The 25,575-nt window shown below is 41.1% G+C and overlaps 2 protein-coding genes across 4 annotated transcripts; both read right to left on the reverse strand.

The window, feature by feature from the left end:
• Positions 1-1,874: 1,874 nt before the first annotated feature.
• Positions 1,875-11,793, reverse strand: syt8 (synaptotagmin VIII). Of its 3 annotated transcripts, none has more exons than XM_053885213.1 (9): positions 11,250-11,793; positions 6,340-6,529; positions 6,063-6,229; positions 3,815-3,910; positions 3,572-3,739; positions 3,339-3,506; positions 2,924-3,041; positions 2,308-2,441; positions 1,875-2,203 (listed from the first exon to the last, which is right to left on the reverse strand). In XM_053885213.1, the coding sequence occupies exons 1-9, from the start codon at positions 11,265-11,267 to the stop codon at positions 1,973-1,975; spliced, it is 1,290 nt and encodes a 429-aa protein (XP_053741188.1). In that variant the 5' UTR covers positions 11,268-11,793; the 3' UTR covers positions 1,875-1,972. The 3 variants fall into 3 exon arrangements, with proteins under 3 accessions (XP_053741188.1, XP_053741189.1, XP_053741187.1); XM_053885214.1 differs by lacking the exon at positions 11,250-11,793 and adding an exon at positions 9,053-9,096; XM_053885212.1 differs by lacking the exon at positions 11,250-11,793 and adding an exon at positions 8,368-8,493.
• A 143-nt stretch (positions 11,794-11,936) lies between these two features.
• dldh (dihydrolipoamide dehydrogenase) lies at positions 11,937-18,009 on the reverse strand. Its single transcript, XM_053885211.1, has 14 exons — positions 17,885-18,009; positions 16,692-16,767; positions 15,994-16,073; positions 15,135-15,203; positions 14,978-15,047; positions 14,149-14,249; positions 13,926-14,069; positions 13,745-13,846; positions 13,471-13,661; positions 13,217-13,387; positions 12,848-13,037; positions 12,641-12,778; positions 12,242-12,331; positions 11,937-12,155 (listed from the first exon to the last, which is right to left on the reverse strand). The coding sequence occupies exons 1-14, from the start codon at positions 17,921-17,923 to the stop codon at positions 12,090-12,092; spliced, it is 1,527 nt and encodes a 508-aa protein (XP_053741186.1). The 5' UTR covers positions 17,924-18,009; the 3' UTR covers positions 11,937-12,089.
• Positions 18,010-25,575: the final 7,566 nt, after the last annotated feature.

Below are 25,575 nucleotides of genomic sequence, written 5' to 3' on the forward strand. Positions count from 1 at the left end.
CTTAATCCTCTTCCCTTTTCTCGCAGAGCTGAGATTGTTGTCCTCTCTTTCTCTACCTCCTCTTTAATTGGGTGTCTGAGTCGCTCTCCAGGTATCCCGGCAACGATGATCTGCTGATGTCACCGCTCCTCACAATGAAGCGTGAGTACATCCAGCTGCATTTGTCAATACACCAAGAGATCATTGTACGTCCCCCCCGGTCCAAAGACCAAATTTGTACTCAGATCAATAGTGTTATTGTCCAAGGTAGATTTTCTTTTTTTTCTCCACTTTTGTTGCTGGATATTATTATCTAGAGCATTAAAAAAATACAGTTTATATTAAACAGCTAATGGCACAACAAATATTCCCTCACACAATGTTGTTTTGTTTCAAAAGTGTCAATGTATTATTTGTATAATTTCCAAAAAAGGACCTGCAATGTTGTGTCAGGCATGCTAGTAAGTGCACATGTTCATATGTATTAAGGATTTTAAGTAGTGCTGTAATGGAGACCGCCAAACCCCAGAGTGAAACCAGTGCAAACAGCGACCATGTCTAAGACCAAGAATTTAATGGTCCAAGACCGAGTCGAGACCAAGACCAGACTGATAGAGAACACAACACAACATTACAATTTTTGATGCAAGTTTTTTTTAACATGGCTGCTGTCCTTTGCAGTAAGAAATAAATGTGTGTGTCTATATGCCAAATAGAAATATTCTTCTGTAGTCACACCGCATTGGTCTTGACTCTGACAAGGTGATCTCAGCTACAACACTCATTTTATGACTCCTATCCTTTTTGATCAAACTAAATCTATACATGTTAAATGACAAGACCGGCTCCTGTATCAATGAAGCAGTGAAAAAATATCTACCTGGAAAAGCATTCAACACAAACCTCTGCCAAGCAGCTTCAGTCCACCCTAAAAACAATATCCCAATGACAAAGTATCCTAAAAAAAACTCCTGGATCCAGACTGTGATCCGGATCAATTCCAAAATTCAATCATTTGTTCTTTATCTGACTGCACACATTTCCTGTCAATTAAAATTGAATCCGTCTGTAACATTTCAAGTTATTTTGAATACAGACAGACAAACCAAAGCCAGCAAAAACATAATAAGAAGAAGACATGCACAAAGCAACATGTGGTGTCACAGTAAGGTGGTGAATTGTACCACACCACAGATGTTTTGAACCCCAGAAAGAAGCAGTTGACTCATCATGATCTCCACCAGCAGCTGAGCGAATCAAGCTACCCTCTTAATGAGGTGGAGTTATATCCCTGGAGACGGTACTTAGCATGTAGATGCTTCTGCTGAGCTCGGCTTAATTGTTTCGGATGGGACTGTCTAGGGAGGGGTTGTTTGTGAAGGAAGGGGCAACTTGTGCCAACAAGCAAAGATAAGTCCGGGTCAGTGAAAATCATGTGCCAGGCGATGGACACTGCTATATATATATATGTCTCTCTGAAAACTTTCAGCACTTGGATCAGATCATTCCTGTTCTGGAGGGCCGCCGTAATATTATTGAGAGTTAAATGAATTCCTGGAAAAGTAGCTTGAGTGAAGTATATTTTCCTGACTACATGAGAGACCTTTATTGTTGCACCCTTGGTCCAACTGTGACAATAAATACACTGCTACAAAATTATGAAAATGTTTCACAACAAATTGTTAACTGTCGCAGCAAATACTCTGCAATATCATGTGTTGGCCATCAGTCAAAGGTGCCTCTTTAGTGTTGCAACTTGGACCGATCAGAGGCCCCTGTGACCCTCAAAATGAGAGGATGAATGAATGACTGGACACGAAAACGGAATATCTAGTGTTTAGAGCTGTTTAATAGAAGTAATAGGAATGTACAATGCTAAGTGCTTGTTTTGTTTATTGCAATATAAATCAACAGATAGCAAAATCATCTTTTCTGTCATGCACAGTTAAATAAGTGGTGGTTGTGAAAGGTTATCACTCTTTCTCTTATTGCTTTAGCGTCGGATTTTGCCAGGGACCTTGCTCTTCAGCGTGAGCGTGGAGTTGACCTGTTCGGGGGTGAGCAGGCTGTGCCACTGCGCCACCGGCCGGCGAGGGTTGGACAACATGTCGGCCCAGTGTCTCAGCTGGTTCCCTGAGGCGTCGCAGCCCAGGTAGATCTTCCCCATGGCATCATTACGGCTCATAGCATCGTGATCCCAGACAGAGATGACCAGGTTGACTCGCTGAGGTCGTGAAGTGGACAAACACGTCGGTCAAAATAACTATTATGGTCATCACCACTTCTCATGTCGCAGGTATTTGTCACATAAATTCATTTGAAACTCACCTTAATGAGATCAAAGCTCACGTCGAACGTGAATGACTCGTTGTAATAAGGATTGAGTGTTTTCTTCTTAATAGATGTCTTCCGTTTCTTCCACTTCCTCTTGTCCAATGCTAACTGCACCTTCACATATGGATCTACACACATTCATACATGTTGCACAGTCAGCGTTTCTTTGACATGTAACTGTATAATACTTGTTTGTATTGTTTGTACAGTTTATCCATATTTGCATCACATTTTTGTACACAGTACCTAGTTTGGGACAACTGCAGCCTGGCAGTAATTTGAACCAAATGCATTTCGGCACCTCTAGCGTTAGCTACTACTTGTTCCCATAAAACACATTAAATTCAGTGTTAAGCAGACATATTGTGTTCACTGTAAGAAAGAAGAAGCGAGTAAATATGGCAAGACATTTCTCAGACGTCCATCCTTTTATCATAAACATATAAAACATGTCTGCTATGAAGAAATTGTTATCGTTCGATACCATATCGGACCTTCTCCACTGGTCTATATAACTGTGATGCCTAAGTTCATTGGTGACCTTGGTGTCTAAATTTGGCATTTATGTTTTTGTACAGGACATGATCTCTGATTCTCCTTCCACACTCACCTGACGTTCCTCCAATGTCCATGCTCTTCAGATTCTTGGCCTCCAGAATCACCACAGTCAGCTTGCTGTTGACAGGAACATAACGCAGCGAGAAGCAGATCTCACCGAGGTTCTCCTCCTGTAGGAAAGGAAGGAAGGAAAGGAAGACAGTCAACATACCAAAAATCTGCATCACCACATTTAAAAATGGGTCATTCAATATTCATTATTGATGGAATGCAAAATTAACAACGTAGAGGTTAAGTTTCTTAGGGGTTTTTCGAAAATAAATGAATCTTTATAGGATATTTTGAATACTAGAACTCTCTAATTATATTTTTGTTCAAATATTTAAAGCCTTCATTCGCAACGAGTCAGACCACTGTGTGACGCTGATCCATTTCTGCTCACCCCTCAGAGCAGCGGTGCAACTGACCTCAAACTTGGCGGGCTCAGACAGCTCCAGCCACGCCTCGCTAACATGGTTCAGGTCTTTCTCCGCCAGTGGCAGCCGAATCTCACCGATCATTTCATGCTTGGAAAATCTGTTGAAGTCGAAGACCTGCATCACCACAGACGACTTCCCCAGTGAGGACTTAGGTACCTGAAACAGGAGAACAATGAGAAGTCTGCCCAATACTCATCTGATAAAGACTCACTTGAATTCACCTGGAAGTTGAAATTCTCATTGAAGACAGGTCTCAGCGTGTTTCTCAGAACTTTGGTCTCGTAGGTTTTACATTTATCAGGGATGATGTAAACTTTGACGTACGGGTCCGAGCTCCCGCCCATGTCCATGGCCAACAGGCTGTCGGCTTGTTTGATGCCCACAATGAGCTGTAATGAAAGCCTCAGTCAATCTTACCGTGGCACCTTCTCACTCGTGACTGAATCAAAGTCATGCTGCTTCACCTCTGACTGTGGGGCATTATACTCCAGGGAGTAGAGCAGTTTTCCTCTCGGCTTCTTTGCAGCACCGTAATCCACGTCTGTCACGTTTGGTTGTACCTTTTAGGGCAGAAGACATTTTCTTTATAAATTCACATAAACCTGAACAGACAACCTAAAGCTCTTCCATGTAATTATTTTGAGAAAAGAAGTTTTTTTTTCATTCAAACAAACATTTTCAGACGGTCATCGCTCCAACTACTTTGCTGGACAGCAGAAGTTTATTGAGAGAATGTTTTTTCTTTCTCCAAATGTTTCCATTTGCTGAGACTGCTGTCCATTTTTGGATTGATGTGATGACTTCAGATAGCTTTATTGAAGACATTTGAGTTCACTAGAGGCACAAGGAAACATTTGATTTTTTTATTTACAATTGTAGTCAGTTTAGAAAATGACGTTTAAAGCCATGAACGTACTAAAACCATTGGAAAACTTTTCAGTGCAAATGGTGCTTTCTCAAAGCATATCGTTCCCTCACCTGACAGGACACCTCAGAATACAGAAAAATATTTATTCCAAGTCACTATTTAACCAGCTAACTGGTCACAGTGGTAACATTTATTAATGTTCCCAAACATATGAGGACATAACCTGACCAGATGATTGAGTACGACTTCCATACCAGTAAACAGAATTATTATTATTCGATTAATCCGATTAGTTATTTATTCAAGTCATTGTGCATTACTATTTATAGAATATAATTTTGTAATATATGTTTGCTTTTTTGAACTGCGCCATGGGGAGTGATGGAACAAGTTTTCAGCACGCAGACTCTCACATGGAACAGATCAGGTGCACTCCAGAGGCATACTTTCACCAGCCTCAGCATTAGTGGCTGATGCTGGAGTGAAATGTGCGGACAAACTAGGGAAGCTTCGATCAGGACTTTTGATGCAGATCGCCGATAGCGATCAGCCAGATTGCAGATCACCGATACCGATCACATGGATTGACAATGAATTTGTCATCAAAATGATGAGGCCTTCTGTGTACATGATGTGAAAAAAATGAACTTTCAATCATTTTATTTCAGGCACGTTTTTATGTACCTTTCCAAGGAGGCAAAAAAATGGAAAAAGCTTGATGAATGCAGCTACTATTTTGTCAAAAGGACAAATGAAAAACATTTAATTTGATGTGAGACGTCGCAGTGAATCTCTAGAGACTGGGCTAGGTCCATGAAATATAGTATTTACAGTGAGACTCTGAAACATAGGGTACAGCATTTATGAAAGTTTCCGCTCCGGATGTTTTCAAAAGTTTCAGATTCAGGTGGCTCACTAACGCTGTACCTGACTCCAAAACAGCGTTTCCGTCTCCGCGTAAACGACACCAGAGGAAGGTTGGTCATCTAGCTCTGTGAAATTAATAATTATTTCTGATCATTCCGAATGTCACGCTCAGACCGGTGTTGCTAAGCGTCAGCTACGCTGACAGCCTGCTGCTGAGGAACTAGTGGTCTGGTAAGCCTGGAAAACTCTCGGTGCTCTGTCAAGTGCTGGCGCTTTAAACAGCGTGTTTAATTTGAAGGTGCTTCCCTGCACAGCATTTTCAGATGTGCACAGACTGAAAGAACCTCCACAGCAGACATGCTGCTGCTTAGTGAGCAGCCAGTGGGGTGGAGCGGATACATCACAACGGGGCTTCATCAGAGCGCCGGCTGTCACACGTGATCAGTTGTTGTGATCGGCAGTGACAAGTAGTGATCAGCATTCACACATCACGGCCGATCGTGATCGGCGACCAAGCATCCTTAGTACAAACCCATAAGACTGTGGGAAGAGTGTGTCAGAAGCTGGTAAAAGGGTGTCATTATACAGGTTCTGAAGTGACGCCTATTAATCTCTGCTGGAATGACCACTGTAAAATATATCGGAAGGTGAAGTGGCAGAGTACAAGGGGATATCAAACGCATTTCAGCCTTCCGCAGAAAAAGTATTATATTTTAATTTATTTTCAACACAGTCTCCTTCCAACTCCAACTTGCCAGACATTAGACTCTGGTCTAACTAACTAACTAACCCTGAATGAATCAAAACTATTGCTGAAAGTTACCCAAAACGTTTGACCTTTGGCACAAGGTGTAAAGTCAACCTCACCAGTCATTGAAGGAATGTATGAAAGACGTTTAAAAGATCAATAATGGTAACAGATGGACTGAGGATGGTCGAGACACTTGTTGGAGGACCTGATGTGCTGCGCAACTCACCAGAGCTGTGGTGGTATTTGCATTCAATGCCTTCAGGTCAACTTTGGTGTCCTTCTGCTTGGTCTTCTTCGTATTCTTGCAGCAGCACTTGCAGCAGATACAGATGCAGACGACGATGACCAGGAGGGCACCCACCGCAGAGATGGCGTAGATAGCCCAACGAGGCACTGCGGGATCAGACATGCATGTTAGATTTAAGATGAAAGCGTTCATGAGCTACACTGGGTGGCTAAGTTGCACCGCGGTGCACCGGTTGATCAATGTGACATGGACTTACGTGGAATCTCGTTTAAGATGTTGTTGACCATTCCGACAGCGACGGAAAAAGCAGGGTTTGTGGTCGTGTTCACAGAGGCAGTGTAAGAAGCTGCCGGCGTGGGACGCACAGTGGGCCTCATGTTGGCTTTAGGTCTCATGCGAGGCTGAGACGAGTTGGTCGACATGTTGCGGGATGAATTCATGGAGAGCTTCAAAGAAGGAGCAGCGGAAGCAAAAAAAAATCACAGTGTTATTAACCGACAAGTGAAGCCTAATGATACTCAGATCATAACTAGTGAAAGAAAATCAGAGAGAAAAAGACCCTTAAAGTTTTCGCACATTTCTCGGTGGAGCTAATGTTTTTATTGTCCTAGTTACATCTGAGCTTTGAGTCCACCTGAAGCAGGATTTCTCCATAGCTTAATAATGTACAGTTGGCTTGAAATCGTCTTCATTCACTCTTTCAAATTGTACGTGTCCTCTGAGCCACGATGACTAAGTATGATGCACAACAGCAAACAAACAGCAAACCTCTCCTCTGACATGCCTGAGGGATCGGCGTCTGCAGCTCTCCACCAAGAACAAACAGCTTTATCTCACAACCTTACAAGACATGTTACAAGGCCGCTGAGCTTGGCGCTTAACCAAGGCCAAAATATGTCATCTACAATCCATGAGCTGAACAGTTGAAAGCACCATTGATGCAAAAGTGCTAATACACACAAAAACATACTACAGTGCAAAAATAAAAACAAAACAATGAAACATTTCTTGGGGTTCGCACTTTAATCTGGCACCTATACACCTGAGCTGTGGGTCCCGAACAGCCTGAAAAGGAAGGTGACCATGGCACCCTTTATCAGACCCAGATTCTGTCGGATTCAATCTCTACGTATATGAGAGATGCCAGAGAGAAAAGAGAAAAACAGACCCTGGTACTGGTTTCATAGACTACACACCGGTCAAGTGAAGAAATTGAGGAAGAATTAACAGTGCAGTCTGTGAAAGAAATCTATTCATCGTTCATTTTAGCCTCAGCAACACAGACAGGTTACCTCAAGTGGACAAAATGCAAGTATCACAATAGACGGATTCATGAGGTTCATTAATCAGTTCGAGGAAGAATAAAAATGTGGATAAAATCGAAAGTGTTGCTTCAGGTTCTTTGATGTCCACCGTCTTCAACTGCACGTTAATGTGACTTCAATATCAAGATGGAACAGTGTCAGTTTACTTGTACATGACGATCCTAGGCATATATTGAATATACATTGGAGATAATAATGTAAAGAAATCTGTTCAGCTCTTAGTCGAATAAATGCCTGACATTTCAGAACATTTTCCATTCCTTAATGTGAATTTTGCCAATTGCTAAATTCCCATCACTGTTTTGAATGTTACAAGTATTACAATGGTCACCATAGCTGACATCCACCAATCACGAGGTCCACCCCTCCAAACACAAATACGTCGCGGAAACACTGATATATAACACCATATATATATATATACTCAGAGCTTGACAACTGGATTGGAAGCGAAGATCAATTAAAATATTGTGTTATTTATTTCGGGTTTTTTTTATGATGGCTTCTACACAATTTTGATTCAAATTTATTGACCAGATATAACAAAATAACAGCACACTGTTGTTATTATTGTAATACAGAAGTAGTACGATGCTTTGATAATTTATCAATTACATTAGATGCTTAATGTAGATAGATAGATAGATAGACATACAGACAGATACTAGATAAACAGACAGACAGACAGACAGACAGACAGACAGACAGACAGACAGACAGACAGACAGACAGACAGACAGACAGATAGATAGATAGATAGATAGATAGATAGATAGATAGATAGATAGATAGATAGACAGACAGACAGACAGACAGACAGACAGACAGACAGACAGACAGACAGACAGACAGACAGACAGACAGATAGATAGATAGATAGATAGATAGATAGATAGGTAGGTAGAGTCTTACCTTAACATTAGATACAACATGTTTACCTGTGCTCATTACATACATACCTGACTAACCTGCTGGACCCATGACATGTTTACATGTTACACAGTCAGAATATTAGCAGGAAATAATAGTCCAGGAAAAGGAAAAAATTCAAAAAAGGAAAAGGAAAAAATTCAGCTCTACATTTGTGAAAGTCTGAGCAAACTACTGTCCACCACATCATTTTTGTCCTACCAGCTAAAACACAAATGAAGCTTGGAGCTAATAAGTCAACCAGTAATGTCAACAACTCCTCCACCCTCTGCTGGCCTGACTCACTGCTTCTGTTCAGTGTTCTGCTTCCGACTGATGTCCAGAGCAAAACACATTTACTGAATTTAGCAACCATTGTCGCCAAATACAGTAAGTGATTCTGGGGACAACACTCGTTCAAACAAGACAACGGCATTCATGGAGGGGACAGCAGTCTGCAGTGGTCAGTACCGGCTCTACACCTGGTTGGGCTCAGATCAAGTGTTTATTTTCTGTTTTTTATTAGTAAAACAAAATTCTGAAATCCATTACAGCAATGAATGAATAAAATAACAATATAAGTAAGTTATTAAAACTACCAAAGGGATGCTCAACTGTTTGAGTTTTTTGACCATGAAATAACTTTTGAACAAAGGTGCCGACAAATTTAGGTACAGTTACCTTCATTTGAAAGTCAAATCACGACAGAAGATAAGATATCATTTTTTTACTCACAGATAAATGGCTTCACTGAACTGTGCCTTCCAAGCCGCTGTTAAAATCCCAAACATGCACTTCTCACAGGAAGCTCATTGGTGAGGAAGGAAGTCGAGCCACTGCAGGACTTCGACGTAAAACAAGTTGATTCTTGGAGGAAACACACCCTCCTCCTTCTACATCACCACTAAAATGCATTCTTCTTACCTGACCATTGCATCCATAAGAAAGTCATTTAACTACATTCACAGGAATAAACTGATGTGTCCAGATATATTTTTTTTTTTTTTTTAATGATTTGGCTCAGGGTTAATGTGGGACTTTTGGACTTAAGATGTTCACACTTTGTGGTTAAACAAAATGTAGTGTATACATTTGTGGATACAGTATGTTTAGGCACAAGACACTGTTGAAAGAAAACAAAATAATGCAACACAAACATGTTACAACAAGGTAGTGCCAAATAAACATAATAAAAATCTATGTGATAGGTCACAATAACACCCGATGTGGCTTCGTCCAGACTGTTCTGAAGTTGTTTTTAATCTTGACTACGATATTAAAGTGTACATTGCAGAAGAACAAGTTTATATTCCAAACGCCAAAGGCTGTTGACACACGAGCTAAGAGCAGAGGAGCAAAACATTGTCCTAGATGAGGTTTAAAGGTTTAGAGTAGATATTCAGATGGTTTTTGTGCTGCATGTTTTATTTTCAATGAAGTTCATTTGGAACTAGAAAGCACTCAGAGAGCACAAACCTCCGCCAAGCAGCTTCAACTCACCCCCAACACAGTCTCCCAGCGTTAAAGAATGAAATTTAAAAAGTCCCTGGATCCGGACGGTGATGCGGATCACACCCAAAACTCAAACATTTATTCCATGTCCCAGGTCAGATTTCATCCAAATCCATCCCTAACTTTTCATGTTACTTTGAACACAGACAGAAAGACCAAATGCTGTCGCAAACTAATTAAAATGCATGACTGAACCTCACAATACGATACGCATCACAATAACAGCTTTGCTATTTTTTTCCTTTTAATGTTGAATGTCAAATCTACTGCTACTAAGAACTGGAATTATTATCCCTCTTTCTCCTTTGACAACGTACTGAAAGCATCCTAACATGCAGAGCAGCTGACGCTGTCTTTGAAAACATGAGAAACAAATGAGAAAAGAACACACATTCAACACAAAAACCATTTCAAATCACTCACCACCGCTCCTCATGGCAGGAGATCTTTTCTCATGTTCTACTGGAGGCTCTGCCCAGAGCAATTGGACAGGTGCGGGGACACACAGAGAGTGCATGTGAACTATCACATGCCACGCTGACTATATGGCCATGCTGAGCGTGGACAAACCCATTCAACATTGGTGTCAACAAACTGCAGTACTCTTTCAAAAAGTCCTTTTGAAATGAGGATGAAAATGTGCCTGATAGGTGCAATGTCTCCATCGCACTTAATGCAGTCGTATGTCGACATCGAAAAATACACACTTTGCAGCGCCAAACACAAGTATACTGTATATGCAACATTGCTCACAAAATATTTGCTAAATAAATGAAAGAACATGTTTTCCTGCCAGGAAACACAAACCATCGTGCTGTCTGGGGAGGATAGTGCAGTCTGTACTTTGAGCCGGAACAATTTGTTTGTATGCATTTTCAGTAAGTGCTGCAGGTTGACTATTCTTGGACGTTAAACTAGTCACCCAAGGCCTCCTGCATCGAAGAGTCGTGAAGCCATCATACTCTTTATTTCATGAGTGGCTGAGGTTCTGAGGCCATCACCACCCAAAACATCAGAAGGAAGGGAACATTGCACATTTGACACACAGAAGACTAAAGTGAGAGATGCAGCATTTGCCAAACAAACCATTCAACCTCATTTTGAGCAGTTAATACATCAATAGTTCAGTATTGTGCTAAGTGTTTATAACAATATACATATTTCTTCTTTTTTTTGTTAATATACATAATATACATTTTTGTTTACCACGGCACTTCCAGCAATAGTAAGCTTTTTATTTATTTATTTTAAACTGTTTTAAACCAAAACAGTAGGGGGTGATGAAAACGCATAAAACAGTGATGACCATGTAAGAGGAACATTTTCAATGTATGCAACTCAAAGTAAACAATTGGTCATCAGAGCAGTTTTGAAGAGTGACAGAGAAAACTCCACTCACAAAAGGAAAAGGATGGATTACCTCGGTATCAGTGATCATTCTTACTCGGGAGGCTTAGGTCTCTTGTATAAACCACACGTCCCCCTCATTAGTTCACAGGTGCCGTCTGTTTTCTCTACCTCCAAATGTAGATATCCATTTGTAACAAGACAAGTTTCTTCTCAGTGGAGCGCCACACCTACTGAACACACAGTCAACAGAGGTGGAGCCTTGGACTTCTGAATATTCGAATCAGGTTGGAGTTCTGCTGGAGGCCGTTTCTCCTTCAAATCTCTGTGTACATGTTCATCACATGTTTGTCGGCGTATATCAGTAAGTTGCAGTGCCCTCGACTGGCTTTTTTTTTTTTTTACTTGTAGACAAACATTGAAAAACAAGTCTCTCACTAACGTTTAACAGTTGTGAACAACAGGCTCAGCCCTGGTTCTATTTGTTCACTTTAGCGTCAGAATTAAACAGTAGCTACGTATGTAAACAGAAAATACACCATGGTGTCTTACTGTACTCAGTACCTCAAAACGGTGTCACACTTAACCCGCAGTGCAGTGCAGATTTTATTGATAAGTTGGCAGAAGATCCCAGACCCGTCACACACCAGCTGTAAAATCTGCATCAAATAGCAAACAAGATGAGTGAAACTCACCCTTGATAGAGATGAAACTTGAGCCATTTCAGACAACAGCAGAATCCATTGACAGATCAAAAGAATTGTTTTCCATAAACCCACTTTTATTTTGTCAATTGAGAACATTTAAATAACATGAACTAAATGCAGTAGAGTTCAGGTGACAGGTTGTAGGTTTCCATGATGCCGAGCTTCCTGCTTCCTCCTTGTTATGTACAGTGAAGTTGCAACTATGTCTAGAAGTTGATGGCTTTCCCGAAAGAGGCAGCCAGGTTGGCTTCTCTAAAGGCCTCGGAGACCGTCTGTGAAGGGGGGAAGAGAAAAAAAGCACAAATGTGGTTTAACAGCTTCAGGGTATCTGATGATGGGCAGTAGTCTCAGGACTTACAGGGTGAGCGTGGCACACTCTGGCAATGTCCTCACAGGATGCTCCATACTCCATCGCCAAGGCAGCTTCATTGATCATCTCTCCTGCCCCCTGTCGGTAAAAGGATGCGTTACAGTGGTGACGTTAACATGCAAAACTTTATTTTCCAGCCATGCATGATACACGATATGTCAATAATCTTTAATAAATAAACATTGTTAGTGTATGTCAATAACGTCGCACACTGAGACTGTCGATTACACCAACAGACAATGTGCCATGAAGCCATAGTGTGAATATTTGTGGCATCAGTAAGTGATTCGAATCACCAAATACAAGTGGAGCACCTTCATGAACTGTTGCTGCTGACCTCAACATCACCAAGTGCAACATGTTTGATGAGGCAGATGAACAACTTACAGTTCCAAGGATGTGAGCTCCCAGCATTCTGTCGGTCTCCTTGTGGCTGAGGATCTTCACTAGACCATCGGTGTCTGCGTTGGTTTTAGCACGGCTGTTGGCAGCAAAGGGGAACTTGCCAACTTTGTAGGGGACGCCCTGTGGACAGCGTGAAACACACAGCAAGTTCAGATATCCATTTATAGACATCCAACACAAACCTCTCACCTCCTCTTTGAGCTGCTCCTCAGTTTTACCGACCCAGGCCACCTCAGGATGTGTGTAGATAACTGAAGGAACACAGTTGTAGTCGATGTGCACGGCCCCACCCGCCATGCCTTCCACACAGATGATGCCCTCGTCCTCAGCTTTGTGGGCCAACATTGGTCCGGCCACCACGTCTCCAATGGCATAGATGCTGAGGGTAAAAATCAAAAGTTCAAAAAATGATTGATCACTGTACACAGATATTACAAATGTAATAGATCACGTTCACCAAAGATGCCGATATGTTCACCCAGTAATGTACATAGGGACAGTTCAACCATTTTTAAAGACAACTCTGCAGCGAAACCCATAAAAAAAAAACTAGAATACCTGGGGACTTTGGTCTGGAACCGGTTGTTCACAGGGATGCGTCCTCTGTTGTCAAGCTCGATACCAACAGAGTCCAGGCCCAGGTTCTGAGTGAAAGGTCGTCTGCCGATACAGACGAGCAGCACGTCACACGTCAGAGTCTCGTTCTTTCCGCCGGCGGCTGCCTCCACACTGGAACAAAAGCAGATTGGTTGGAAGTGGCTCAGGATGTCTGGATAATCCGGAGGACATTCTAGACTGGCAGTTTCACTCACGCAACATCAATCTTCCCATCCGGCCTTTTAGTGGCGCCGAGAACTTTGGTGCCAAGCTTAAACTTGAGCCCTTGTTTCTGCAAGATGCGCTGGAAGTTCTTGGAGATTTCCATGTCGATGCCCATCCCACCAACATGGCCCAAAAACTCTACAGCCGTGACCTTGGATCCCAGTCTCTGCCACACTGACCCCTACCATTTATAAATGCAAAAAACATTCTTCTTCATTTTCATTTCAACAACATACTAAAGCATGAGACCCAAAAAATGCTAACCAGCTCCACTCCGATGACACCAGCTCCGATCACTATCAGCTCTTCGGGAACCTTCTTAAGGGACAGAGCTCCAGTAGACGACACCACACTCTCTTCATCAATCTGTAACACAGCACATGAGAAGAACAACATCAATAAACCAAGCTTAAAATCAGACCCTTGTTTCTCAACAATGATTCACCTGTATCCCTGGGAATGGCGTGACTTCAGAGCCCGTGGCGATCAGAATGTTCTTTGTGTTGATGACCTGCTCGCTGCCGTCAGCTGTCGTAGCAGTGACCTGGTTTTTACCACTCACTCTTCCGAACCCATTGACGTGTGTTACCTTAGGAGTGATACCAGTGTTAGTGTCGTCAGCATTTCACAGAGCAAGAAATAAAAATAAATAAATGAGGTGGACTGACTTTGTTCTGTTTGAATAGATGTGCGATTCCTCCTGTAAGTGCCTTGACTGCGCCGCTCTTCTGCGCCATCATTTTCTCCAGATTCAACGAGATGCCTGAAACTGTTGAGACTTCAGTTAACACCATTGTGTAGCATAGATTTATCACGGAGTGCAGAGTTATCAATCCAAAATGTATCAGGGACTGTCAAGTAATGTAGTACTGGACAGAGATCTGACCATGAGATAGAATCAGCAAGAAAGTACGGAAGGACTAAGGTGTTGGGGCATACACTTGTGGCTGTTCAGAATGAGGTTTGAAAGGAATGGAGTCCTTATAGCTATTCCCAAAACCTAAAGGCTTACATTTTGATTCTTTTGACAGCAACAATGCAGAATTAATAAAGGGGTTAAACTACTTATATTTAACCTAATGCCACAGCTACAGATACTTGCAATGAGGTAAAACTAGCTTTTTTTCACAGCAAAGTTGTGGTTAATTCATGTTTATGAAATAAAGACATTATTTAAGTTAGCTTTTAAAAAATATAATCAAACACATTGTCATCTACTAGTCAAGTAGCCTTGTTGAAAATGAGATTAAAGAGGGAAATAACTTTCAGATAGTATAGCTAAATCAAACATAGCAGAATAATTCAGTAAGCATGAAACTGTGCGTCACACCTTACACGTACACGCACATTATTTTTGCGCCCCACAATCCCGAGTGACACAGAAGATATGCAGGGCTTAAAATTGATTAAAACCAGCCCAAATGCATGAGTAGGCTCCAAGTCAACCACAACTCAGTATACAGAACCTCAAGTACCCCCCGTTCCCCGATGCCTTACTTTCGATGCCTCTGCTTTCGAAGTCTTTGCCGTGAGCCATGTGGTACAGGTGTGAGTTGTTTAGCAGAGCCTAAAGAAGACATGAATTCAGTTACAAACATTGTTTTTTGGAAAAATCTTCTCAATGTAACACTTAAAAATCCAATTACACACTGACCTTTGATGGGATACAGCCAACATTCAGACAGGTTCCGCCCAGTGTTGCATTCTTCTCCACACACACAGTCTGTCAAGAAAATGACTGTCATCACATAGCTTCATAAACCGCAAGAGGTTCCATATGAAGGGCAGATGAAGCTTCAGTGCTCTCATGTTCAGAGCCCACCCGGGAGAGGGCACTACTGTAGTCAAAAATTAAATGTACACAGTCCTTATGTCCTAGTCAGAAACAATATTAGCACAACTTCATTAAAAGCAAGGGTATTACATCATTCTAAGAAAAGTATGTGTGTGAAGACTAGAGAATAATAGTTCACCCACACAGATGAAAACACATTTGCTTAGATTGCAAGACAATAGCTGCCAATATCTCCTGATCCCATGTATTCAACATCAGCCGCTGGATGCCAAAATATGATCACATCATCATGCTGCACAGCATTATCAGGCTGAAGCCCACGAGGATGTTGGCACACAGAAATCATCACTTATAAACACATTCACATGAACCGTCTTTTAAAAAAAGCCGGTTGTGTAAATATTGTCAGACCATCTTCGAGTTGACAATAAAATAGTTTTAAATCTGAGTTTAGACACATCTGCTGCCTGATAGAAACTCAAAGGAAACTTTGAGTTGAAAAAAGTTATAGCCGTGAAAATAACTGAATACATATTGAGATCTCTTTATCTTGGGTAAAGCTTTGAGCAAATGCAGAATAAATTAGCTGACTTCTTTTGTTTTAAATCAATGTATTAAACAATGGGAAACAACAAATAGACTTGGTAAACTTAGTTTGAAAACAGCAGAAGGGAGGCCAGGCAGTGACACACTATGGAATAAGATTAAGAAATTTGACCTTGAATCCAAGCTGTGCTGCTTTGATGGCTGCCACATAGCCCCCTGGACCAGAGCCCACCACTGTGACATCTGCATCGACTGCAAACATAAGACCAAACGGATGAGTGAATTCAATTGTGAACTAACAAAAAAACGGAAGATGAATATATAACACAGGGAAGCTGGAAGCAAATAGGACAGCATGTTTGCTCTTCATCTTCACGACAAAATCAAGCTCCACAACACTCAACAGCTCTAACTGTTTCAGGCCTTTACATTTCTTTATAGACAGACAGCACCATGAGGCTTCTTCAGCGTCAGACAAAAAGTTGCAAATGTTTACGGCAGAATGACCAAAAATAAAAACAAATAATGATGAAAATAAAGACACATACTGATGAAAAAGAATTTGTTTTGGGATGTAGTTGGATAGATCTGAGTTGAGGGTCCAAAATTCTGAGTCACTGACAAAGACAGTGACATTTGAACCCTGCTTGTCAAATCCCACCCAAATCATTTAGTCATCATGAAACAACCATACATTTGTATATTTATCACACATTTTGCCAGCATACGATAAAGCCACCGTAAACACAGCAATTGCGGTGATTCCAGTTAGAAAAACTAGCATGATGTGTGTGGAAATGTTATCAGACAACTGGTTCAAGTTCACTGGAGGGTTCCATTAATAAAGATAACATTTAATCCTCAACTTACTTGCTGCTTTGTCAGCATAGCTGCGGACGGACACTGAAGCAGCACCATGGAGTTTGCAAGGGAGTTGATGGCTCCGCTGGGGGAGAAACATGGAGATACATTATTTGGGGGGAAATACACATTAATGACCAGACAATGAAGTTACTAATAAGCCAGTATAAAGTACAGCAATTACATTTTGAATAAAAAAGACAGCAGGAAATATAATGCATAATAGGATCGACAATACCACATCATCCTTATACAGTGTATTCCACCAAAACAGGTTTGGTATTACTTTGTTGCACAAGGGTGTTAGAACCGACGTGAAGGTGATGACAATACAAAACATAACACACGTTACATAACACATGCTAATAGAGCTAGCATGCTAACGTCACTTAATAACATGGACTTGTAACTCTAAAAGTGGCCTCGTTTAAAAGGGGACGTTTTTTCCGCATGAGTGTATTAGACAGTAACACTGACACTCGAGAGAAATATTTTATGGTTTTATTTCCTGATACTGTTACAAGAAAAACAGTGGACTGTTAAACCGCAGGCGTCATATTACACCATCAACATTTTGTCGATGATACATACATCAACTGACTGTTATTTGCCCCGATGCAAAGAAAGTATATTTAGGGTTTGATAGAACAGGTAATGCAACTTCAAAACGTAGTATTTCGGGCAGTAATTAAACAGTACTTCACCACAGCAGCGAGGTGTGGTTCAACTGACGCGTTTCTCTTAAGCCCGTGTTACGAGCACAACATGCTGGAATGAAGAGCCAACACGTGTAGTCGACACAAGCAAACTGGTTATGAAGGAATGAACACATGAGCACAAGCGGGGAGGAGGTTTGCCTAAGTATTTAAAGGACGACGGAGGATGCTTGTCACGTTTGCCGACTTAAGGCATCGCACGTCTTATTAGACAACACCGAATTATCCAGGTTAAACAATAACAATTATACAAAGACTAATCGTTTTAGACGGCTCGTCTCAAACGCCCATACTTTATCACACAACTATAGCCGTCTGGTTTACAGCCGGAGTCTTGTATGAGGTTCAGCCCGTCACCGGAGCGGTTAGCGGAATTAGCCAGGCCCGCAGCAAAAGTCCAAAAGCAGACAGACAGCTCACACGAAGGCACAGGAAACAACAGCAGAAGCCACATGGCGACGGTCTGCTGGTAACCCAGGTTCTTACCGCAGCCAAGGAGCGATATAACTGTGTCCAGCTCTGCATGTTTGTCCTCGCAGTTCAGTTCACCTCCAGCAGGCCGAGCAGCCAAGGACTCCTGTCAGTGCGCACGTCTGTCCGGCGCTCAAATGTGACATCACCAGCATTGAAGTCAAACCACTGAGGAGCCGTCAGCAACGACTACCATTTATCTATTGTTTTATTATCATTAATATTATTCATACAGGTTCGACCCGTTATTTCTTTCTGTATTATATTATGATTCTATATTAAATTATAAATCTATATTAAATTATATATTGACGTTTACACTAAGATAATACAATAGTACACGATATCATTCATCAGTATTTGGCCCGGTAACCGTTTTATTATATTACCTTGACTTAAACCTAATTAACAAATTTATATGACGTTATCGCTTTCTGTTCCTGCAGTTTCTTATTTTGACCGCTAGAGTTCTCTAGCCTCCACTAAATCGTGGGTCATCAACCTTCAACCCATTATTCTTATTCTTATTCTTATTCTTATTCTTATTCTTATTCTTATTCTTATTCTTATTCTTATTCTTATTCTTATTCTTATTCTTATTCTTCTTATTATTATTATTCTTATTATTATTATTTTAAAGGCCAAATCAAAATAGAAAAAATAGAAAATGAAGTCTTAAGACAAAGATTTTGTTTCAGAATGAATGAATGGTAAAAATAAATAAAGGAGTGTGGGTAAAAGGGGGGCCTGCATGTGGCCCCTAGGCTACACTTTGCCCAGGTCTGCCATAAATTATGGCGAATATGACATACAAGCAGTAACACCCTGGATTAAGTGTCTTTTACCAAAGGATAATTTTAGGCTCCAGCTCCCCGCAACCACTAATGAGAAAGTTGAAGATGAACAGGTCAAAGAATATTCATTTAGGATTTAAAAATAAAAACACAAGATTGCTGGGTGGAAATACCAAGGACAATAAGTGCAGATAGAATAAAAACATTTTAATTAACCTGTCGCCTGATACTTTTTCCTACATGTACAATATCTAGGTGACAACAAAGTTAATGTCATGGCTACTTTCAAAAGGCTCTTTCCCCATGCAGAAGCCCCTCCCAACACATATTCTCAGTAGTGTTCCTCTGCAACAGAAGAAAGAAAGAGCGAGCTTTTGTCAGTCCATCGTGTCACAGAGGCACAAGGCCTCAGGCTCATTCACGCCGCTCCCTCTGGTCAAGTCAGCTGCAGTATCATGGAAGGAAACTTTTATCCCGTCAAGTGAAAAGGCTTGAGACAGGGCACAAACATCGACTCGGAAACCACCGACTGTGAATGCGAGCATTTGACTGAGAGTGGTGGGGTGTGTTTAGGGCATGTTATTCAAATGTGACGGTGAAACTCAAGGAACTACAGGGAGAAAATTATTGGAAGGCATTTGATTTCGACTATATCTTGCATTTGAATCAAAAAGTTTCCAGCCATGTTTCAGTGAAATGCAAGGATGTCTAGAGCTATATTGGTCGAGTACAGGCATGTTTTCCTCCACGCGTTGTTGAAAATCCGGTCCATCAAACAACATGGATTCCTCTTTTATCTTGGAAAATTAAATTCAATACTGTTGCAGATGTAAACGAAGAGCAGAGAGAACATTAATCCACACGTGCGTATAGATTTGGGTGAAGCCTTTTCACGCACCCTCTGTACAAAAGGTTGGGGCCACTGTGGGAATATGGGCTCAGTAGCACATGGTGTTAATATTTCAGTGAGCCAGTGTTGTGTCTCAGCACCTGGCTAGGTTGTGAGGAACAATGGTGTGGGCCCACATATCATGTCTATGACTGATTCGATTTTCATCTCCGACTGACACAGACTGGGGAAGTTATGTACTGATAAGTCTAATTCCATGTAGGAAAGAAATGTAAAAGGAAAATTATATTTTCAGGACATAAGCCGTGGTGTGTTATCACAGATTTGAAAATTCATCATGGTCTTTGGACAACAACAAAAAGACAAAATCACAGAATCAAACAGCAAAAATAGATGAGGATTTTTTGGAAATGCAAAGAGCCCTTTGATGGAACCTGAAAGGAGCGTGCTTTTCTGTGTTTTAAACCTTTTATATTACATATGATGGCAATGCCATACAACAGAGTGGCATATATTCTCATTGTGGAGAGGAATGCCATTGAAACTGGGTGTTTTTTTTTTCATTGAAGGCCTCTTTTGTGTGCAGACTAAGGAAGTCCATTGTGCGATCAGACACCCTGAGAAAAGAGGCGAGGCTTGGATCCGTTGTCTGTTGGTGCTTCTGCTGCACTTGGGCACAAAATAGACTTCGCCAGTTGAGACAGCCACCCCACACTTGGAGACAATGCAACCAGGCGACTTTGAAGACCTGCAACAATTAAAATCACAGCTTCTCAATATTAATTATGCATTCACACTTTTGTCTTTTTCGGTGGGGGAGCTGCAAACTTTGAGGTCTGGAACAGAGTGGGTGTTTACAGTGAAGGAAAGTCCTGCTCAGACTGCTATTGGAACACTCATTGAAGAACAAATGTCTGGCTTTACGTGCGTGTGAGAGAGATTCTGAGGATGGAAAAAGTAAAGCTGGATAATAAGGAAACTCCCTGATGGAGGCAAATGTTCCAGTGAGAAGGAACTGAATAAATCCGGCTTCACTTCACAGATCATGTTGCTAGGGAACTCAGAGTTACAACTTTTCTCAAAGTCCTTTCTGGGCACTCCTCCCTCCGTCTCACATAAAGCAGCTTTCTGTTGCTTTGAGGTGAAGTTCTTCTGGCCGCCGGCTCCATCAGGTGGTTCTGTTGTGTTCTGAGTAACCGGCAAACCGCTTCCTATTCAGGAAAAGCCAATACTGCTTTGAAAAATCACCATGTTTGTGAGGCAGAATTCATGCTTCATTTACTACCCTCCAGAGAATGAGGACTGAGAGTAGCTGCAATTTGCCAGTGGTTTTTCAAACTGTTTATTATGCACCAAAACAATCACGAGAAAGAAAGAAAAAAACACCAGAAATGTATTTTCAATTGCAGCAAATTACTGGACTTGTAAAGGCAACACCGAGATAAATCAAATATAGGCCAAGGAAACCAAAATATTTTTGAATTATCTAATTGAATTTGAATCTTCTGAGAATAGACACATCATATTGTTATATTGAAATAACAAAGTTTTTTTTTTTTTTTTTTCAATGATTCGTCATTTCCAAGCCTGTTTGTCTGTCCTGCTCTCCACAAAGGCTCAGCATGATCATGGGCCCACTACGGGTTGGTTTTGTCTGCTGCCCTCTAGCGTCTGTGGATTTCCTCTGGCGTGTCCCATGGAAGGTGAAAAGCGGCGGATCAGATTATTGACAAATACATAACAATCTACGTCACTGGAGGTTCCACTCAGGAGGAAATTGAGATATATATATATATATATATATATATATATATATATATATATATATATATATATATATATATATATATATATAGAGAGAGAGAGAGAGAGAGAGAGAGAGAGAGAGAGAGAGAGAGAGAGAGAGAGAGAGAGAGAGAGAGAGAGAGAGAGAGATATTTTTTGTCAATCATGTTGGAGAGGTTTTGTCCCACCTTGAACCAGATATTGATCGTGGATGGAGAAAAAGCTTTGCTACTTTTTTTTACCTGATACAATGAACCCAGAAACCATCAAAATTATTTGTCTGCCAGTATTTTTTTTTAAATGCCAGGTACAAATGACACTAGTTAAGTAGAATGACCCTAGAGTATATCATAAATGTCCACAATAGTAGATATTCTTCTATAAGCCTGTATTTTTCTCCCAATGAGTCATGTACATTTTTCATTACATTACATTTTCATGTCAAAAATTCTCCAGGCAAAAAGCGTCCCTGATTCAAATGTAGCTTGAAAGAACTTAAAAGAAGAAAGAGTTTGTTTGCTGCCCACCAGCTTCTGTGGGTTTCTTGTAGGCACTCTGATTTCCTCCAGCAATCCAGAAGCTTCCAGAGGTCAATTAGAGTTAATGTGTTTTACGACTCTTTCTACAGATGTGAGTGGCTCTGATTGACAGATGAACTGACCAGGCTGTTCCCTGCCTCCCACTCGAACACTTCTGAAACACACCTGCGCAGTTTTTCCTGCACTCGGCTTGGACTGAGCAACAACTGCCCATAGTTGGGAGCACAAAAATTGCTGATGTCAGCCGCCAAATTAAATAGACTGGTTTTAAAATAAAGTGTTTTCGGAACTTGCCAGGACACTTTACGCCAGGGTTGAAGGTTGTGTCTGTCGGCATACTAACTCTCCGTGTGCACGATGGTTCATAAAGTGCTGCAGGGTTGAAGTAGAAGCATTCTCACCTCTATTAAGGTGATCTATGACCCATCTCCCTCCCAAAATAGAACCTGTTTCCCTCTTCTGTGTGTGGCGATTGAAGGCTCGTAACACTGAAAGTATCGGACCTCTTCACTCCTAAAAAGGAACTTAAGAGCCCACTTGGTTGCTCTTACACTCTGGTTGGATGAGTGGACCTGTGTGGTTCTGAAGCCTCCTTCAGTGGAGAGGCTGCAGTCGTTTGTTTCAGTGCTGGTATGCAGAGAGCCGCACAAAGACACTGCTAATGACAGTCAAACTCCAGAACCAGCTTCAAATGCTGCCAAGGAGTCTGAATGGTGAGCACTAGTTCAAAGCAGACGTGAGGGCCGAGCGGCTGGTTCCCATCACTTAAATCAACAGTAGGAAGTAAACACAGCGAGATTCAGAACCGTCTCATCTGTCGCATTTACATGGTCGTTAAACACACTGTTTATTCCTCCTGAAATAAACACAGCGGAAGGCTTTACCTTGATTGCTCAGGAACTCCAGGAACATGGTGCCACACTCATGTCAGATGATCTCACGACATTTCCTCCGTGCTCTGCTGCGATGGAGGTCACGGGTGTTCTTAGGTTCTTAATATTCGGAGGCAGATCTTTGGATTTTACTTTTTAAAATGACGGTTGTAATTTCACTGTAGTATAGCTAGTACTAGAAAGTGGACTCTTTCCTGTGAGAAGCAGGTCCACTGGACTCAAGAGGTGCGTGGCTTCATGAGACATAGTGAATCCTACAAGTCAAACTATCCACAAGACACTTAAGATCTGAATATGTATCAAGTAGAGTGAACTGGAGTGTTGCTGGTTGATGATGTCATGCTATGCATTCACTGGTGACTGCAGTAACAGCTCTTTTCTGGACTGAGCTGGACGCATTGATCTCTAGATCATAACTATGATATACAGTACAGTCAACTGAAAAAGAAGGAAGTCAAAAAGTGTCTCTATTCAATTGTACACCATTACCTGTAGAAGACTTGTTCCATTCTTGTATTGTTTCTGTTTGTGCATATGAATGTGTGTAGAGTTTAAAGAAGTCACTGATGTTTTCACATGGCAACAATCAGCAGGTGATGGTTTTGTGTAACTGGAAAGGAAATATGGGTCAAAGCACTGTTTTGTTCCTATCTTGAAAAAGATATGAAAGTGAATGAGATTGGACGCTGATCACTTGTATTGTCATGTAAATGGAAAAGTTTCTTCTTAAGAAGCGTCTTTCCCAGCTTATGACATTATTAATAGTGACTGTGATGCAAGGTTTTGTTTTTCTTCAACCGACATCTTGGGTGGACTGCCCTGATGTTTTCACACTGGCCTGCGACTTCTGAGCTGCTGATCCAACATACACTGTAGTTCTATCTTGTCTGTACACACAACAACACAAAAAAACAGAATTTGGTTGGAGCCCATCCTCCATGAATTACTGTCAACTCCCAGCTTTTACTGTGTTTGCTGCAACTTTAGCGCAAGTGCATCAGTTTTTATAAATGGACTGAGTGTTGGTGCCCCTGTTAGTCTTCAGATTTGAGCTGTAAAAAACGTGAGTTCCAGCTCTGGGTTGTAACATTGGAGCCTTAGATTGCACTCATTGAATCATTGTTGCACTGGACTAACTAATTTTTAATCAATGCAGACCCACATTTTACCTTCATTTTACATTTTTGTTTTGTAAATTTTGATCCATTCCCATGATGTGCTCCACATAAAGCTACAAAAAAATGATATTTGAGGTAAGTTCATGATGACATCCGCCTCGATGTATATTGCATTCGTTCAATATATTTCAGGGAATATTATCAATATGTTGCGAGAAAACGAAAGTACGGTTATCTTCATTCTGACTAGGCATCGTTGTGTTATGCTGAGATGTAGCTCCTCCATTGACCAGTAGGGTGAGACAAACGCTCTTAACCACCTAGTTTAAAGTTGTTTATAACTGCGTCAGCAAATGCAGTAGATGCAACAAAGTCGATATCAGTTGTCTAAGAGAGGGAGTTAAATATAAGACGCATTTTTATAGACATCTGTATTACAGATATTAAGGTCATAGTCTAGGTATTTTGCCATTCATTTAACGGGATGTTGTACCTTCTGAGAAGAAACAGCACCATCCTGTTCAGGATCCATCAGTGACCGTGAACCTGCCTGCTGACCCCACCAGCAGCAGTTTGACCCCTGACCTTTCTTCTTAACCAGTAATATAGTGAGAGTGTTGGCAGAGGAAGGGGGGTGTTTAATGACTGCCAGTCTGCTCTTTGTGACATGACCTCATTTCCTCAATACAAGTATTGATAGATGAGGCTGGATTATCACAGACTAGCAGCATGTTTAACACTGTGGCCAGAGGGCTGCTGAATACATGAATTAAGAGGGGGAAGTTGCTCAACATCAAAAAGCTAATATGATGAGAATCCCTGTTTTTGATTTTTGTTGAGACAGTGTTGGTTGTGCAACAATTATAAGAACAGAAAAATAGATATCATTTTGGTTTAATAAGAGCAAAAGCTGAAGATTATGTCTGTAAAGACAGACTGTGTTTAAACTTTTTATTTGTCTATTCGGTTTATTTAAGTGTGCAGTCTATGTTTCAGATGAGGAGTTTAAACCACACGTCATTACTGTTCGTGTGTTGCTGAGAGGTAAACACTGGCGCTAAGCGCACAGCTCTCGTCATTAACGTATACAAGAGCTGGCAGTTGAATGAAATATAGAATAAACATGTTGGGAGACAATACCTCTCACATCAGAGGAACATTCTCTCATACATATACCATGCTGGGTACACTGTGATGTCGCAACATCAACAACTGAGTCGGCATGCCTCAAGCTAACTTCTTTAATAACCCTTAAAAAAAAGTTAAATGAACAACAATGGCACATTTTTATCTTATTACAAGATGCATGGTATAATCCAGAACACCACCGCTTGCTCCTTGCTCCATTTTGAGTGATTTTACCGACAGACACACAGACACACCAGCAGAATCATTGTTGGCAGAATGGAAAACATGTCATATGTATGCGCAATGTGGGAATTATTGAATAACTAAAATGTCCGTTAACTGGGAGCATCTTTCCGGCATCAATGAAGCATCTCCGTGAATTCCACAGGAGCTGCAGGTAGTTTGTTGAACACAACGCAGTCAATAGACGACTGGGCCGAGCTTGAGAGCTGCTCTGTAAAAATGAAGGTTGCTTTAACAAAAAAAGTTCATGTTCTTATCTGATGTCCTAAAAAGCGTCCTGGGAAACCTCCCTCTGGGGTTTGTTGTGGTCCCTTTGATTCAATAGCCACTGTATCTTCTCATGTAACCTCATCCTG

This window comes from Synchiropus splendidus, chromosome 14, assembly GCF_027744825.2.
Source record: "Synchiropus splendidus isolate RoL2022-P1 chromosome 14, RoL_Sspl_1.0, whole genome shotgun sequence".
Lineage (NCBI taxonomy): Eukaryota > Metazoa > Chordata > Actinopteri > Syngnathiformes > Callionymidae > Synchiropus > Synchiropus splendidus.